This window comes from Embiotoca jacksoni, unplaced genomic scaffold, assembly GCF_022577435.1.
Source record: "Embiotoca jacksoni isolate LCO1_2020_lvr unplaced genomic scaffold, fEmbJac1.0.p SCAF_3, whole genome shotgun sequence".
Classification (NCBI taxonomy): Eukaryota; Metazoa; Chordata; class Actinopteri; family Embiotocidae; genus Embiotoca; species Embiotoca jacksoni.
In genome coordinates, this window is record NW_027185381.1 from 16,458,632 (window position 1) to 16,475,597 (window position 16,966).

Sequence of the window (16,966 nt, forward strand, 5' to 3'; positions counted from 1 at the left end):
GTGGCTGGCATTACTATCAGGACTGTACTTTTCAAACACGTTCATGTTCACTAATTAAGTTAAACATGTACCTAAACATCATTAGAAACTACACAATGAAGAGCATTATTCAAATCTTGATTTCCAACAGTAATATATTTGAGAATTAAATACAAACACATCATCATATGGGATTTCTAAATCTAAATATTTTAATGGATCAACGGGCTTAAGTAAAAGCTGGACCTGAGGCAACTAATAAGTTATTGTAGCATTAAGATTTGGAGCTTTTTCAGACTCTTTACCTCACTCAACCCTTGCATGACAAGCCAAGCATCACATCTCTCTGTATCTAGCCAAGTGCAGTTTTAGAGCAGCTTGTGTGGTGTGTTGAAACTCTGTGTAAACATGCTGAGAGGTTGTCTCTGCTGCCTGAAAGCTGTGTTATGAATTCTATCTTCAATAAGGCCTGCGGCCCTGTAAAATCATTGCAATACTGTTTGTGGCTCTGTTCACTGGCCAGAACAGGGCAAGCTCCGGTGGCCTTTAACCCTTCTGTGTAGTGGATTTGAAGTGCCATGAAGTTTTTTGTGTGTTTTCTGTAAACATTATGGCATGGATGAATAAGGTACCCTGAGGGGTGGTCTCTCTGTTACCACTCCGAGTCAGAGGAGAGTGAGAATTAAAGGGGAAAAGAGGAAGAGAGTGATTCCACTGATACATTCAAAGCAAACACTTCAGGGATGAAGCAGAGAGGAAAGAACGAGGTTCATGGGTGTGAGAGGTGACAGTGCACCACCAAGATAAACAGGAAAGATGTAGTGATTGTGTAGTCTAACAAATGTCCATTAAGTAAGTACCAAACATAACAAATTTAATGATTGTTTTGGTGTTTTTAATTTGTGCTTCCTGCGGCACATTTTGATCAATATGACTAAGGCTCTCTCTGCTTTCTTTTCATATGAAAAAAAAATAAAAATGTTATGTCTGAATGACATTTGTGGATTCATGATTGTGAATATTATTTTGAAGTATGTGTCTCCATACTAATGATGATGCTGTAAAAAATATATTATTTCTTAAACCCCACTAAAATAAGGAATGACGCGCTGCAAACCACTGTATCATTTGGGTCTTCTAGTCAGCGTCATAATACTAATTATGAAGATATATGACAGGTATTACAGTGCAAAGAGATCAGGCAGTCGTGTGTTATTGCTTGTAACAATGATGTTCCTCACTCAGATAAACTAACCCACATATGAATCCAAGAAGGAACAGCTGCTTAAATGACAACACAAGCTTGCATAAACAGGGGCTGCTGTCTGATGCTGACCTAGTAAAGCCAGATGAACTTAGTCATGCATAATTTGTGGTACTATTCTTTTTTCTCTGTTGTGAATATGTGATGACACATTCAGTTTTATTTGAGGTCAGGCCTGCTCAGCCACGTGCTGCCAGAACACGGGGAAATGTGCCATATGGCATCGGAGCAATACAGATTACACATAGAGATGACTGTTGTGACAACACACACACACACACACACACACACACACACACACACACACACACACACACACACACACACACACAGAGTAATAAGTAATAAGTAAATACTTGCTGTTAATGTCCTGAAAGATAAATACAAGTGTGGATTCTTCCTAACAGAATTATAGCACCAGGACATGAGAGGCCAATAGAAGACAGAATCAACACCACTGTGTTTTTTTGTACTGGCAGACTGATTATAAACCCATGTAGGCCCGCATTATTTGAGTATTATGATTGAGTTTTTGCTGACTGCCTCCTCTGTTATTCTACGGTCTAATTCCCCACTGTATGGATTTCACAACCATTCCCTGGAAAATTGCGCTGCTCATGTGCATAAAATTGTCTGAAGTCAGGAGTGAAAGATGGTACAAAGTTTAGAGAGAAAGACTGAAGCGTGCATGTGTGTTAGGGTGGAGATGGAGAGGGAGGAGGGTTACTCTATGAGCTCAAAATAAAAACATTATTTTCAGAATTATTACTCAGCACACTGCTCGGGCTTGAGGGCCGTTCTCCGGGGAATAACAGTAGATTACATGAAGCTTTGCTCTGTTATCATCACAGGTCTCTTTATTTAAGTGTTGGATTTTTCTCTGTGACCTGAGCTCTTATAGAAGGCTGACATTTTTACTTTCCCAGCAATTTCACCATTTTCTTTTTTACTCATCTGACTGTCCTGGGTGCAGTTGCAACAAGCTTTGATATTTATTATTCATCCTGCTTTATGTGTTCTTTGTCTTTGCTGCTTCAGAGAGAGTGCTCAAATTTCATAAAGGTGTTGCAGCCTTTCAACCAGACCCATGTCTATGTGTGTGGGACAGGAGCCTTCCACCCTGTGTGTTCCTACCTGGAGGTGGGCAAGAAGCCAGAGGTACAGACATGCTTCATTTTGATTACTGTCTCCACTTGCTGTCATACAGAGTAATGCATGTAAGCCATAGGCTATAACAGCTGAACTGAGTTTCATGTCAAGTATTTAAAGTTCTGCATGAGAGTGTATATATAGACAAATGTGAATGAATAAATTGTTTGATAAGTACATAAAATGGTTTCACTCAGCAAAATGAGGTGCAGAATTCAACACAAGGTTTCAAAGTCTGTGGGTTTTCCAATTCATCACTCTAATGTGAAACTGCTGTGTGCATGCATGAGTGTGTTTGGTTGCGTGTGTGTGTGTGTGTGTGTGTGTGTGTGTGTGTGTGTGTGTGTGTGTGTGTGTGTGTGTATGTAGTGTGTTTGGTGTTAATTTGAGTGCAAGAGAAGAAAATTGTTAAGAATGTTACTAAGTCAGAATCATAAATGTGAGTTTCCTATTCATTGGGCGGCTATTTACAGTCAATTAGAGGCAGGAAGTATCTCCTAGAAAATCCATCTACTGTGTATCAATCATAACATAGAGATGTAATTAGTTTGATGAGTTTTCTATGAGTTGTAAAGTCACAGAGTCACAGAGTGATGAGATTTATTGTTCACTCTTTTTTATCTACCATTACAGTATATACTGGTGGAAACGTGATTTAACCTTCACCCATCTTATACACTCACTAACATTTCAGTTTGTATAAATGGTTTCAGAAACATATTTTCTGCAGTGAGTAGCAATGCATTTCTTATTTGTTTATTCAAAGAAGTAATTGTCAAAAACTCGCTTTTTCGTCTTCAGACCGTCCTCCCCCTAAAACGGCTGAAGGTTGTGTGTGCAAGCAGCTTTAATGCAACCCATATTTACATTTATTGTGACCTCTAGTGGCTGTTGTTGTTATGAGCTAAGGAGGAAGTGAAGGTGAAGGAGTACAAAGAGTGACAAGGTCCATTTTGGGGGAGGTTGGGCTGATTGGTTCAAACACAGGACTTTCACCCTGGAGACTGCCGTCTGCTGTGTAAAAACAAAAGTCAACGTTGATTATATTAATTCACACATGTAAATTGTATTTAACTCATATGTGTAGCATAACTTACATCACGTGATGTAACTTACGTAACTAATGTACTTATTTTCACCCTAATCATTGTCTTTTCCAAAACTTACCAGGTAGTTTTGGTGCCTAAACGTAACCAAACTGCAACCGTGTCACAGTGTTTATTAATGTTACCATGATAACGGAACTCTGGTATGCCTGTCAGTGGTTCTCTCTAATGATATAATATACTGTATATTGTTTTGAAACATGACTGTTTTGCTGAAAATAGTCTTATATGTCATTTTGGGAGTCACAGCAAATAGAACTATTCAGTGGTTCAGGGGACATGTTGTTTGTATGACGTGTCTCTGGGATTCATTGTGAAAAATTTGGCAACATCACAATTTGGGATGAAATTTTAAAATACCATTCTGAGGGCCGTAACATGCTCATTTTCATAAAATACTGCAGTTCTGTCATAAAGTGTTGACAGCAAAATGGGTTCCCATGAGAAAACTCCAATCTGAAGCAATTTTTTTTCCTGTGTAACTCTCTATGCCAGAAAATAATGTAAACTTCAATATTTGATAGTAAACTAGAGCTTCTGTCTCTCTCCATGTACAGGACAGTGTGTTCAGACTGGAGCCCCATGTAGAAAATGGCCGAGGGAAGAGTCCCTATGATCCCAAGTTGCTCACTGCATCCATGCTAATTGGTGAGTTTAAGACTGGATACACTCTGCTGTTCTTCTGTGTGTATGAGCAAGGTCATATAAATCCATGTGAGTCCAGAAACACCCTCTGCCTTGCTCTGTCATTGCCGCAGATATATAGGGTGTAAAGTCAAAGTGAATAACAGGACAGGGGCATTCCTGACAGTCATTACAAATGGACCTGCTTTGTATTTACATGCCTGGAACCCCTCATTGGAAGGACTGTAAACTCTATTTCAATCTGACTTTACCTCATTTAAGTGGTGGGTGTGAATGGTCGATGACACTTTATTGAGTTTCCCAATTTTTCCCAAATAAAGTAGGGCGATGTGAGAATGCCTTTTCTCTCTACCCCCAATTATTGCCAGTCACATTGTGTTATATTCCAGCGTTTAACCCAGCAGATGGCCATTTTCCAGCCCATCACCCCTCATCTCTTCTCCCTTTTCTCTCTCCTTTCTCACCAGCATTATTATGTACTCCCCCTGTCTCACACCTCTGTCCTGTCCCTCCTCATCTGACCCACCATCCGTTCATCCTTCCCTCGCCTCCCTTCTCGGCCCTGCCTACTGCGTTAATGTCAATTTCACACTCCTGATGTTAATCTCGTCTGTCACTGTTTGTGTTCTCTCAGGACTCCAAGTCTACCTGTACTGCAAAGCCCCTGAACAATTCCTCAGACTTTTACACCTGCATCACTGGGGGAAAAAAAAATCTCTGAAGACTGATTTCTCATTTGGCGTCACTATGCTAACGCAATTTTATTCCTCCTCCTCTCAGATGGGGAACTGTATGCTGGAACATCAGCTGACTTCATGGGGCGGGACTTTGCCATTTTTCGCACTCTCGGCAAGCATCACCCAATCAGGACAGAGCAACACGACTCCCGCTGGCTAAATGGTAAGAGAAAAGAGGAAAATCACTTTGTCTTTAATTTTGTATGCTGCAAAGACACTGATCTGAGCAACAACTCTGAAGGTCTGATTGGGTTTTATGATAGATGGTGGTTCAACATGGAAAATAACAATACAATGATTTGTGTGTTATTAGTTAAAGCAGATTGTGTTCATAATTTGTAACTTGAATCGTAATTTAGGTGACGCTCTGACCATAATTATAGACAAATGTATACATCAATGCAGATGATCCCCAAGGGTTAATTTACTTTTTGTTGCCAATGCATATTACAAAAAATAATTATATCCCTCATTCAGCCAAGGAACTGTAGCTTGTCTGTACATGGCTCAAAATGTTGCAGTCCAAACAAAGTGCAATATGCACATTATTAATTTGTTGGAGTCTCTCTCTCTCTCTCTCTCTCTTGGAAGTTTAGAATTCAATATAAAACTTTTGCTCTCCACAGTGAAGCTCCTGAGTATGTCTGAAATGTTGTCATTACTCTGTGTCGTATCTTAAAGTCTTTAAGTCGGCCTAACCAGTATCTACAGGAAGTTTCCAGTACTTGGCTTTGAATAGAGGGATACAGAACATTTGCTATCTTTGTTTTACCATCCTACCTGTTGAATATTTGGTACTGGATGAAGTTTTTGTCAAACAATTTTTTTTTTTTTTTTTTTTTTAAAGTAGTAAATAGACAAATATTTACATGGCTAACTTGATTTCATTGATGTCAAATGTGTGTGTCTCTAACGTGTGTATCTTGCAGATCCTAGGTTTTTGGGTGTTCATTTGATTCCAGAGAGCGACAACCCAGAAGATGACAAAATCTACCTGTTCTTCAGAGAGAATGCCATGGATGGAGAACATGCTGGAAAGGCCACACATGCTCGCATCGGACAGCTCTGCAAAGTACGCACACACGGACATGCAGGCTGGCCCTCACAAAGGCAAATTCAGACATACACAATGGGAGAGAGACAAAGACACACACGCTCTCACACTGACATTATGTGAAATAGCTTCTGTATCTGGAAAAACACTTGACGGGTGTCTGAGTGCCTTTCATAATGGCGGCTTTCAGGAGCTGTTATCTGTGATTATTTTTAGCCTGGAGAAGAGTGGGCTTTGTTGTGTGTGGTACAATTGCCCCCGAAGACAGAAACCTGAGAGAAATGTTAAATGTCTCCAGAACCTGAGAGGCAAATACACCATCAATGGCAGCTCTGTTATCCTAATGCCAGGCTTTGGCACACATTGGGTCCGCTTCACCCTTCAGCTCCGGGGGATGGTTATGTTAAATCACTGGCTTTGTATCAGATTTCAAGTTCCAAATCCTATTCTTATACAGTGAGCAGGAATTCAGTAAGCTGACTACAGATCAGTGTGTGATGTCCAGCCTCAGCCTCCCGTTTAGCTGCATATCGTGTCTAGTTTGTAACAGCCTGATTACCCAGAATGTCAGGAATCTGCTATCATCAACACAAGACAAGCCATCCATTATGCAAGATGCGGTATTAATTTGAAGCCATGCATATTTTTGCACATTCTAATTTTACTGTCGTAAATCAACGCTGAGCAGAATACATTTTTATGAGCCAGCACTTTTTGCATCTGTGTTTGTGTGCTGCCTTGTGGAAAACACAAATAATTAGCATGTGACTGGAACACACAGTTCAGCATGATGATCTTCTTTCTGCATAACATCTAAAAATCCATTATTGAAGCGATTTTGGACTAAGAGAGACAAATGTGGATGTGTGGCTAATTTAAAGACTTGTCTGATAAATATACAAACATTAAATTATACGGCAATGACATTTCCATATCATCACTAATGAATGTGTTTTAAATGCATTTCTGGAGTGTATTTTACACAGGGAGCATTCAGTATCCCAAGTTAATGTGCAACTGCTTAGTGTAAAGAAAAAACATTAAAGACAGTTCAGTTTCTAATTTAAATCCAATGTCACAAAGCCAACGATTACAAAAATCATTTACGATAGTATGTATATGTATTATCGTGGAGATATTATTTTACGATCTGATAGCTACATCTACTGTAGATTTGTAAAGAGCGTGTGTGCTTCCATAACGTTTACTCTGGAGGTATGTTAAAGTTCCTCTACAAGCCTTGTCTGTACATACAAGTTCTGAGATGTATGTATTACCAGTTCTCCTCCATCACCACACTTTGAAGGGCTTTGTAATACGAATGACACAAGTGTATCTGTAGTGTGCTTTAAAGGGTGTAAGAGGGGGGAAATGACAGTATCCGTTAAGGTAGGCAGTGTTCATGCTCACATCACTCAACTTGAAGGTAATGAGCCTTGTTCTGTATTCTCAGCTCAGTAGTAGAGTACAAAATTCAGCATTGCAAGTCCTGCAGTAACATGGAGCTAATATTTTTTTTCACACGAGATAAAAGTACAATACAAATACAAAAAAATACCAAAGTTTTTTTTTTTTTTGTATGTTTCCTTTTTTTTAATTCCATGATATTTTGGTGTATTCTAAAAAAGGAAAGTAACTGTGGAAAACAAAGCAGTAGTTATCTCAGTATATATGTTAATTTTCAAAGAAATCAACATCCTTGATACTGAACTTCTACATGTGATCTGTCCAACAGAATGACCTTGGAGGTCACAGGAGTCTGGTAAATAAGTGGACAACCTTCTTGAAAGCACGACTTGTTTGTTCTGTCCCTGGCAGTAATGGAATAGATACACACTTTGATGAACTACGTAAGTGACTGCTCCTGCACCTTCATGCATTATTTCCTGAAAATGAAATGTTACATTTTCATTGGAGAATATCTGTCCTACATGCTGTCTTCTCTTTGGCTTTCAGAGGATGTTTTTCTCATGAGCACAAAGGATCCCAAGAGCCCAATCATCTATGCAGTGTTTACCACTTCCAGGTACTGTGGCTGATATTGGAATAGCCATGTCCATAGCTGATGATTGCATTATTTGTGTCTTATTGTCTCATTCTTTCCTCCCATTAGCAACATCTTCAAAGGTTCAGCTGTGTGTATGTACAGCATGACAGACATCAGGAGAGTGTTTCTGGGTCCATATGCTCACAGAGATGGACCCAACTATCAGTGGGTGCCCTTCCAGGGTCGTGTTCCCTACCCACGGCCTGGCACCGTGAGTACAGTAGTCTTTACAGAAGCATGAGCTGAGAGCTTAATGCGTGTGTTGTGAACTGAGCTCGGAGGTTTTTGCTCTTTTATGTCTTAAAATTACAATAACCATTTTTTTTTCCTCCTCAGTGCCCAAGCAAGACATTTGGTGGATTTGATACAACCAAGGACCTCCCTGATGAAGTCGTAACCTTTGCCAGAAGCCATCCAGCCATGTTCAACCCTGTTCACCCCATTAACAACCGACCAATCATAGTCAAAACAGATGTTGACTACCAGTTTACGCAAATAGTGGTGGATAAAGTAGAAGCAGAAGATGGCCAGTATGATGTCATGTTCATAGGCACAGGTGCACACTTTTATAAATCTAAACACAGGGATTGACAGCTTTGAAGAGATAGTGAGTGATTTGACACTATAGATTAGTATTAACTCTAAATGTGTGCTTTCATTGTATCGTAGACATGGGAACGATTCTGAAAGTGGTCACCATCCCAAGAGGCTCCTGGCATGACTTAGAGGAGGTCCTACTAGAAGAAATGACTGTCTTCAGAGTAAGTTATTCCCCCATCACCTGTACCACCTGTGAGATCCGCAAGAATCTTTTGTCTAATTATGATTATCTTTTTTTCCAGGAGCCAACAGCCATCACAGCCATGGAACTATCAACAAAACAGGTAAATATTAAAGCACTCGTTATGATAGTAGAGCAAAATACTGCAGTCAAAGTAATGACACCAAACACATTGGAAAAAAAAGATTACTTTATGAGTGCCATGAAGGTTGAAGATAAGCTTACTGGATTTTAGTGCAGAGAAATGTGGAGACATTTTTATTTAATGCAAAATGTTGCAAGTGGATTATGTTTGAGCGTGTGTGTGTGTGTGTGTGTGTGTGTGTGTGTGTGTCTGAAAAACCTGCTTGAGAAAGGTTTTTGTCATACTGTGGGTGACATACCTTGCTTAAGGGCAGAAAGAGAGAACAAAGGCACATTTGTCTGCCTATTTAATCACTTTGAGATGAACCAACATGTTATAACACAATGATCTCAATTGTTGGCTTTTCAGCGACAGTTAGCTTGTCAACTTAAATACGAGGGAGAAACAAATTGAGCGAGCTAAGTGACAGGTAGGAGGGCTCTGAGCACCTGTTGTAAAATAGTCTGTGAATATTTTTGACTTGTATCTTTGCTCCACTGACAAACAAAATATGAGTCAAACATGGTGGTGTTGCTTAAAGCACACCACCCACCCAGACTTAAAACCACAATTGTACCTCCTAATATATTAAATATCTGATATTTGATACCATGTCTTTTTCTTTTCACAGCAACAACTTTACCTGGGGTCAGACATTGGTGTATCTCAGATGCCTCTGCACCGCTGTGAGGTTTATGGGAAGGCTTGTGCTGAATGCTGCCTGGCGAGGGACCCTTACTGTGCATGGGATGGCGCAGAATGCTCCAGATACTTTCCCATGGCTAAGAGGTAACGAATGCATATTCCACATTCATACTTGTCATGTTGCCATCCTATCATTGTGCTTTACGAGCTGCTTAACACGTTGTACAACCAGCTAATCACAGCTTTAAAACGCGGCCTCCAATGCACACAGAATGATAACTCCAACAGCTAATGTTTTAGCACATCAGGCCAGGTCTTGAGGTGAAACACACTGCAAGTACAACACTTAGGATGTGATACACACACCACACACACACACACACACACACACACACACACACACACACACACACACACACACACACACACACACACACACACACACACACACACACACACACACACACACCAAGCTGCTTTGGATTTAAACAGACCAAGTGTAGAAAGCATGACTGAATTATGCTTATTTAAGAATTATGTTTGTTTAACATATACTATACTTCAGTGAAGTAAAACCTGATTATATGAAAAGGTTTTTCAGATACAGATTGAGGACATATGCCGTCAGGCAGCAACTCACCACTGGAGCCAGGGCATACTTATAGTGGAGGCTTTGTGTATTTGCCAAAAAGCCCTAAAGATATAGGGTCAAGTTTCTACCAGAAAGCTAGAAATATAACCTGCCTCGTGTGTTTACTGTAAATGAGAACCGATGTCAGTGATGTCTGGAGGCTGCCTGGGTGAACCAGGGGTGAGGTAGGTGTTGGAGGTTCAGTGCTAGTGTGGTTATAGTAGTGGACTGATTTACTGTTTGTGTGTTTATGTGTGTGTGTGTGTGTGTGTGTTTTGTGTGCAGCCTCCCACTCATAGCTTCATGATGTTTATTGATTTAAATGCTAGCTGCACAGTATCTTTTTCTCACTGTTAGTTGGCCTCTTGAGTCCTGCATTCAACAATAAGCCAGCCAGTTCATACTTTTACCTCCAATTACCAACACACAAGCTGTGGGTCAGAACAATGGGACGAGGAGGGGGAGAAATTACCAGTTTGCTGTGGTATCTCCATAGTTGCTTCAAGTATTGTTTGCAGAAAATATCCTCAAGGTAATGTTTGACACTAAACATGAAACTCCATCTCTTTTGCATCTGCAGCATAGAGAGATGACAGGCTTTAGTGATTGATTCATTTTGAATTCCTCTGTCATACACACCCTATAATTAAAGCTTTTCTACTACCAACTGCTGGCTGTTTATTTGTTTATGTTGGCCTCCACTATTGTTGCACATCTTAACCCCTTCCAAATACACTCCTACCTAGACCCACATACAAACTCCCTGCGCGTCTACACCCCCTAACACCCCCCAATCCCACCCTCTCTCTCTCTCTCTCTCACACACACGCACACACACACACACACGCACACGCACACACACACACACACACACACACACACACACACACACACACACATATAAAGCTGGTGTCTCTGCTGACTCATGAAGGTGTTTATATTTGTGTTTCTGCAGGAGAACAAGGAGGCAAGACATCAGGAACGGAGACCCACTCACACAGTGCTCAGATCTGCAACACCACGGTACTTCAAACAAAAATGTGTTTTACAAACTGTGATATAATCCAGGCAATGTGTAATAAAATCTACTCGTGTTAATTGTAATTTCATTGTGATTCTGAAGCAGACTGAAATTCAAAATGGTTATGCTGAAGCATTTTACAATTGCAGCATATCAGCAGCTGCTGGCCTCTCTTGACATGATCAAAAGAGTAGAGAAGCCAGCTGAATGTCTGTGGTGTTGTATCTGCGTGTTTTATATTTTTTCTAGTGGTGTGAAGATTAGGGACGGTCCATGTGAAGCTTATAATTAACATGGTCAAAATTCCTCCAAGCCTCCTCTCTGTCGCCAAGCCCTCCAGTCTGTTAGTGGCCTCAGTCCAAAAACAAGACTCTGAATGGGGTTTAATATAGTCAATCACATATTATACTAATACATAATATACTTAATCACATTCCTTTTATTTAACTAAAAGAGACAAAAAGACTAAATAAATATATCAAAAGCTGCCAATTTGAAAAGTTCAGACTCATACAAAGATACTGTTACCTGTTGCTGCCGATGCAGTAAAAGCAGCAAATCTTTTATTTGTAAATAATAAAAAACAAAATACAATATAAAAGACTCAATATCAGTGTTTTGAGATAATTATTATATTATTGTATGAGTATTTGGCAAAATTCACTGGAGTCTGAATTGTTAAGCTTTAAGAGAATCATCAGAACAAAGCTTAGCACATTCTCGGCTGTATGTAAAACCCAAATTTTAGTCACAGGCAATGTTTTGTAGTTACTCCCACTGTTGGTGCGAGCTGTCTATTCAGCACATGATTGAGTGGGATAAGAAAAGAAACAGGACATTGTGATAAAATAATGTAAAAAAAGCAGTACCCTAACACTGGCAGTAATTGGAGAACAAAGTATTTTCGTCACAGAGAAAAGCACAAAAGCGGAGAGGGTTTTGAAAGTCACAAAAGCTGACTTTAAAGTGCTGTTTCTACATTTTTGCTTGTAAATCATGTAACATTCGGTCAAACTGGAATACTTGCAACAAAACATAGAAAACATTCACTTTAAAACTTGTGAGTAAATTGGATTTTCTTTTTTTCTAGACGAACTAAGCGGACAGGCAACCCTCCTGGATAAGACTGTGTATGGTGTGGAGAACAGCAGCACTTTCCTTGAGTGTAGTCCCAAGTCCCAGCGAGCCATGACATACTGGCAGTATCAACACTCCACTGATGACCGCAAACAAGAGGTTGGCAGCTCTTCAGCACATACTTATTTTGTTTTCGTGAAATAGACTCGGATACATCTGATGTCAGAGTTAACTGAAATAAAGTGAAATAAATTGTATGTAATTAAAACAGCAATGATCAGCGCAGCTGGTTAGACTTTTGGGCAGCATGACATCATGATAGCGTATTTTGATTTGCTGACTCTCATTTTTTTCTTTCATCTTAATCTCTTTGTCCTTCACTGTTTCTATCCTCCTCACAATTTTCTCACTCTAGATAAAATCAGAAGAAGGTTTTATCCGCACAGACCAGGGCCTCCTGATTCGCACACTGAACAAGAAGGATTCAGGCATCTATCTGTGCCAGGCAGTGGAGCATGGCTTCATGCAGACAGTGCTAAAGGTTAACTTAGAGGTCATCGACACCGATCGGCTGGAGGATCTTCTGCATCGGGATGAAGAGGCCCCAGCCAGTGTACCCGCCCATGACTTTTCCTCACCCAGAGAAACTCCCAATCAAAAGCTTTGGTACAGAGACTTCCTGTCTTTGGTCAATCACCCGACGCTGAATACTGTGGACGAGTTCTGTGAGCAGGTTTGGAAGAGGGAGAGGAAGCACAGGAAGCAGAAAGCTCACCTGGTGCAGCAAGTACAAACACACCAACAGCAGCAGCAGCAGCAAAAGGCTGTGGTGAACCCTCACAACCACATGCACGCTCAAGGGCTGCCAGCCAAGTGGAAACACCTGCAGGAGAGGCAGAAGGGGCGCAACCGCAGGACCCATGAACTGGAGAGGGCCCCCCGCAGTGTCTGACCTTTAAACCTAGACTTTTAGCACTAAGACTAGAAACCACACCCAGTTTTCATTCTGTAAACCTGATTAACTTATCACGTTTTTCTCCTTCATTCTGAGAAACAGACTTCTTCCACAATGACTGAATAGAAAAGTTAAACCCAAAAAAATAAATACCACCCTGGTCTGCCAGCTGGTGTGTTTTGTGCGTGGGCAGCGATGTTTACAGTATAACGGACTGCAGGAAACAGGATGTTGTGTCACGCCAGACCATTGGAGCATATTATCTCAGCTGGCCTCTGTGGCCTGGACTCTACAGAGGGACATCAAACAGCACAAGAACTGGGTGCATATACCCACCCTATAGGCATCACTGACTCTTTGTGGAGATGGCTGTGGCAATGGCATTGTGTCATGGTACGCTAGTTAGGTGTCTTCGTCAGTGTGCAAATAAATAGAGACCTAAAAATAATCTCTTTTCTACTACACATATGAAAGAAGAGAAGGTGATTGTATTTAAAAAAACAACAACAGTCTGGAGTATAAATGGACTTGCAGTGGAATCACAACAATAAAATAACAATAGGGCTTTCGCACCATTCGGTGCTCGGGACCTAATAAGTGAAGCTCATGAAGAGGACGATGTGGAATATTTGGTATTTCTTGGTATTATTAATCAGTCAACATGAGAAAGAATTAATCCCCGAGCACTGCAAGAAACTAGCAGGAAAAAAAAAAAAAAATCACCATTTGTTCGGAAAATCTAATAATGTAACTAAGATGTGTAAATATTGTATTCTATAATGTCTCCTCATACTAAAGAGAATGGCTTGCAGTTGTCTAGTTGGTTCATGTTGGTTTCCCAGATAGAAATTTATTTAAGAAAAACTGTCAAATGCAGTTGTAAACAGGGAGATTTTTGTACTAGTCTGTGTGTCAATGCCCTAGATAAGCTTTCCAAACAAAGACAGGTTTTTATTATTGTGTTTACTTTCTCATTTTTCTAATAATCAGATTACTTCTAGTTTCAATATTTTTTTAAATTTAGTGTCACTTTATATGTATGTTTGACAACTGCATCATCTCAGTGCACAAAATATCACACTGAGATCTTCCATGTTTATTTAATTATACTTTGTATACGCTTTGTTTCCACCACCTGTGTATTTATTGATATACAAATCTGTACATTGTGAACATATTTTTTAATGTGTGGGCTTGTTCTTTTCTTTTCTTACAATTTATCCTTTGGTTTGATTAATTTGATTTACAGGACCAATCTTGTAAAAGAAATTCTGTATTATCACAAATACTGTTGTACGACTGGAAGTTATTTATCAGTTTTGGTTAATATCACATGCATCACATATCAAATGCACTGAGCAATAAGCCAGGATCAATACTGTATTTTTCTTCCACATTTAATGACTCATATTCATATTCTTCACAGGCAGCGCAGTGTACGAGCTTCATTTCACTGCATGTAACATGAAAAAAACTCTTTTCAGAATATATCAATCTTTAACTAAACAATTCATACAAACACAAACTGGAATGTAGCTGTGAACATCATGTAAATATATATACTATTGTCTATGTTTGACAAATATGACACTATGTACTAGTGCATGTGAATACTATTGTAGTGTTCCTGTTTTGCTATGGCGATGATATACTAGTCTGATGTTGTCACCGTTAAATTGTCGTTTCCTTATACAGTACACAATAGTAACTATTTCAAAGATGTACATATTATTTCTGTTAGGACTCTAAACTGTGTACTTGATTAAAAAAAAAAAAAGAACTAAACATGATCTCTCTATGGACTGCAGTGTCCACAGACCATTTAACAACAATGAACAGTTGAGCTTTGCAACACGACAGTATGTCACATAACCTTGTGTAATGGGTGTTTGCGAGCTTTAACTGCTTTTTGGAAGCCATGACAGAGGACGATGAGAAACAGCTGGAGCCAGCCTCCAGAGATTTTAATCTAACAAAATAAGATGATCATCAGAGTTGTGGATGTGCTTATGATAAGATCATTATTATAAAGAGAAAGTGTAGGGGACCTGTCTTGGACATACAGTGGAAGTGAGGAAATGAAGTGCTGCTGTTGCTGCTTTTTGGCATGATGATGATGATGATGGTGATGTATTCTACTGATCTAATAAATGTCTCTTCATACACTTCTGGTTTCATTAAATATTTTTAATATACCATGTCCTGCTGCTATCATGATATATGTTGAATTCATGCAGTGTAGATTATCAGATTAGGTTTTGGAGTTGCTTGCACATCTCCATATTAAATGAAGAAAACTATTATTCACTTATTGTTAGGATTCATTTAGTGCTGTACTTTTCTTCTCTCTAACCAGACAAGAACTGTCTACTGACAAAGAAAATTAACGAATTAATAATTTATTTAGCTGAAGTAATGAACATAGCTGGTTATATATTAAAAAACAACGTGGTTTTAAAAGACAGCGTGATCGTCTCCTGTACTGTGTATTGAAAAGTGAAGCTGTGTACTATGGTGTGCCTCAGGCAGTAGAGGAATTACTGTAAGTTAATATCAAGACCTCAATTGGTGATGTGATGTGAATAATACATGAGATCCCTACAGTCTCTAACTGAAGCCTAGCTGATTTATTTGCATACTGACATTAGCTGTTATTATGCAGTTGAATTTTGGCTTTCAGTGTCTTTATGTCAAACAGAGCCAGAACAAAAAAAAGGACCAAAATCTTGCAATAAAAAAAAGTCCTTTCGGGACTGACAGAACTTTCTCTCTCTATATCCTGCAACAATTATGAACCGTGCTGTACTTGTGCCCTCTGGTGGTTATAATACAAAAACACATCCATTCATAAATGAAAAAAATTTGATTTTATATTTTCCATCTAATTGTATGGCATATGCCGAAATAGATGTGAACTTGGACTGTCCTGAAGCTGCAGTTTAAAACACAACAGATGTATTTTATCACAGTACAGCTTCTGTTGACACCTTTGGTCCAAGGTCAAAGGTCAGTCAGTCTACGTCTCACCTGGGCAATGCCCTTGACCTCTGCAGTCAATGCAACTGCTGCTGTGGGACCTCATAAGTTTCAGTCCAAACTGCCTCAGACACTTCAAAGAAACATTACTGAGAGTTTCTAGACTTTCATCTGAAAAAAGATGTATGCTTTCAGAGACCGCGCACCAAGGGAGGTGTGTATCAATAGCAGTGTGATAGATATATGAGCATGAAAAGATCAGTATATGTCTGGATATGTTTTTATTTGAAATGAGCCACTGTGCCACTTTTGTTATTAAAACACACTGCTGAAATTTGTAAAAGCATACCATATCATAGTATGAAAGTGTATTTCGGTAAAGGATTCGTATTGATTAAAGAAACAGATACAATGTTGGCTCCAACAGCCCTCAAAACCACAAAGAGAGATAGAAATCAGCAAAATTCTAACATACAATGCTCAATTTTGGTCATGTTTATCGCAGGGTCTCGGCAAAGTCATCATGCAATGCTTTCACAAAAGCACAAAGTTCCTTGATCGGACTGTTTTTCAGTCACACCTGTAACACAGTGCATGACTGCCCTCTGGTGGCTAGCGGGACCTCTTTAAAAACCTTTCAGCTCCAACATTCCACTCAGGCTGATGGAAAATAGCAACTCCCTTTGACTACTAGCCAAGGTCATGGATGAGTGAGAAGGTACCGCCCTGACACTCACACAAGGACCAATACACTCAATGGAAAAACGAACACATA

At 39.5% G+C, this 16,966-nt stretch overlaps 1 protein-coding gene across 1 annotated transcript in view; it reads left to right on the forward strand.

Moving 5' to 3' along the window:
• sema3ab (sema domain, immunoglobulin domain (Ig), short basic domain, secreted, (semaphorin) 3Ab) overlaps window positions 1-15,380 on the forward strand; it is a 29,330-nt gene extending 13,950 nt beyond the window's left edge. Inside the window, exons 5-18 of the mRNA XM_069161915.1 lie at window positions 2,282-2,401; window positions 4,056-4,146; window positions 4,924-5,043; window positions 5,810-5,952; window positions 7,670-7,784; window positions 7,891-7,960; window positions 8,048-8,192; window positions 8,318-8,537; window positions 8,651-8,742; window positions 8,824-8,865; window positions 9,518-9,675; window positions 11,118-11,185; window positions 12,274-12,419; window positions 12,676-15,380. Of these exons, the coding sequence (XP_069018016.1) occupies window positions 2,282-2,401; window positions 4,056-4,146; window positions 4,924-5,043; window positions 5,810-5,952; window positions 7,670-7,784; window positions 7,891-7,960; window positions 8,048-8,192; window positions 8,318-8,537; window positions 8,651-8,742; window positions 8,824-8,865; window positions 9,518-9,675; window positions 11,118-11,185; window positions 12,274-12,419; window positions 12,676-13,212 (2,067 nt within the window). The 3' untranslated portion in view covers window positions 13,213-15,380. The remainder of the gene's footprint in view (window positions 1-2,281; window positions 2,402-4,055; window positions 4,147-4,923; window positions 5,044-5,809; window positions 5,953-7,669; window positions 7,785-7,890; window positions 7,961-8,047; window positions 8,193-8,317; window positions 8,538-8,650; window positions 8,743-8,823; window positions 8,866-9,517; window positions 9,676-11,117; window positions 11,186-12,273; window positions 12,420-12,675) is intronic.
• Window positions 15,381-16,966: the final 1,586 nt, after the last annotated feature.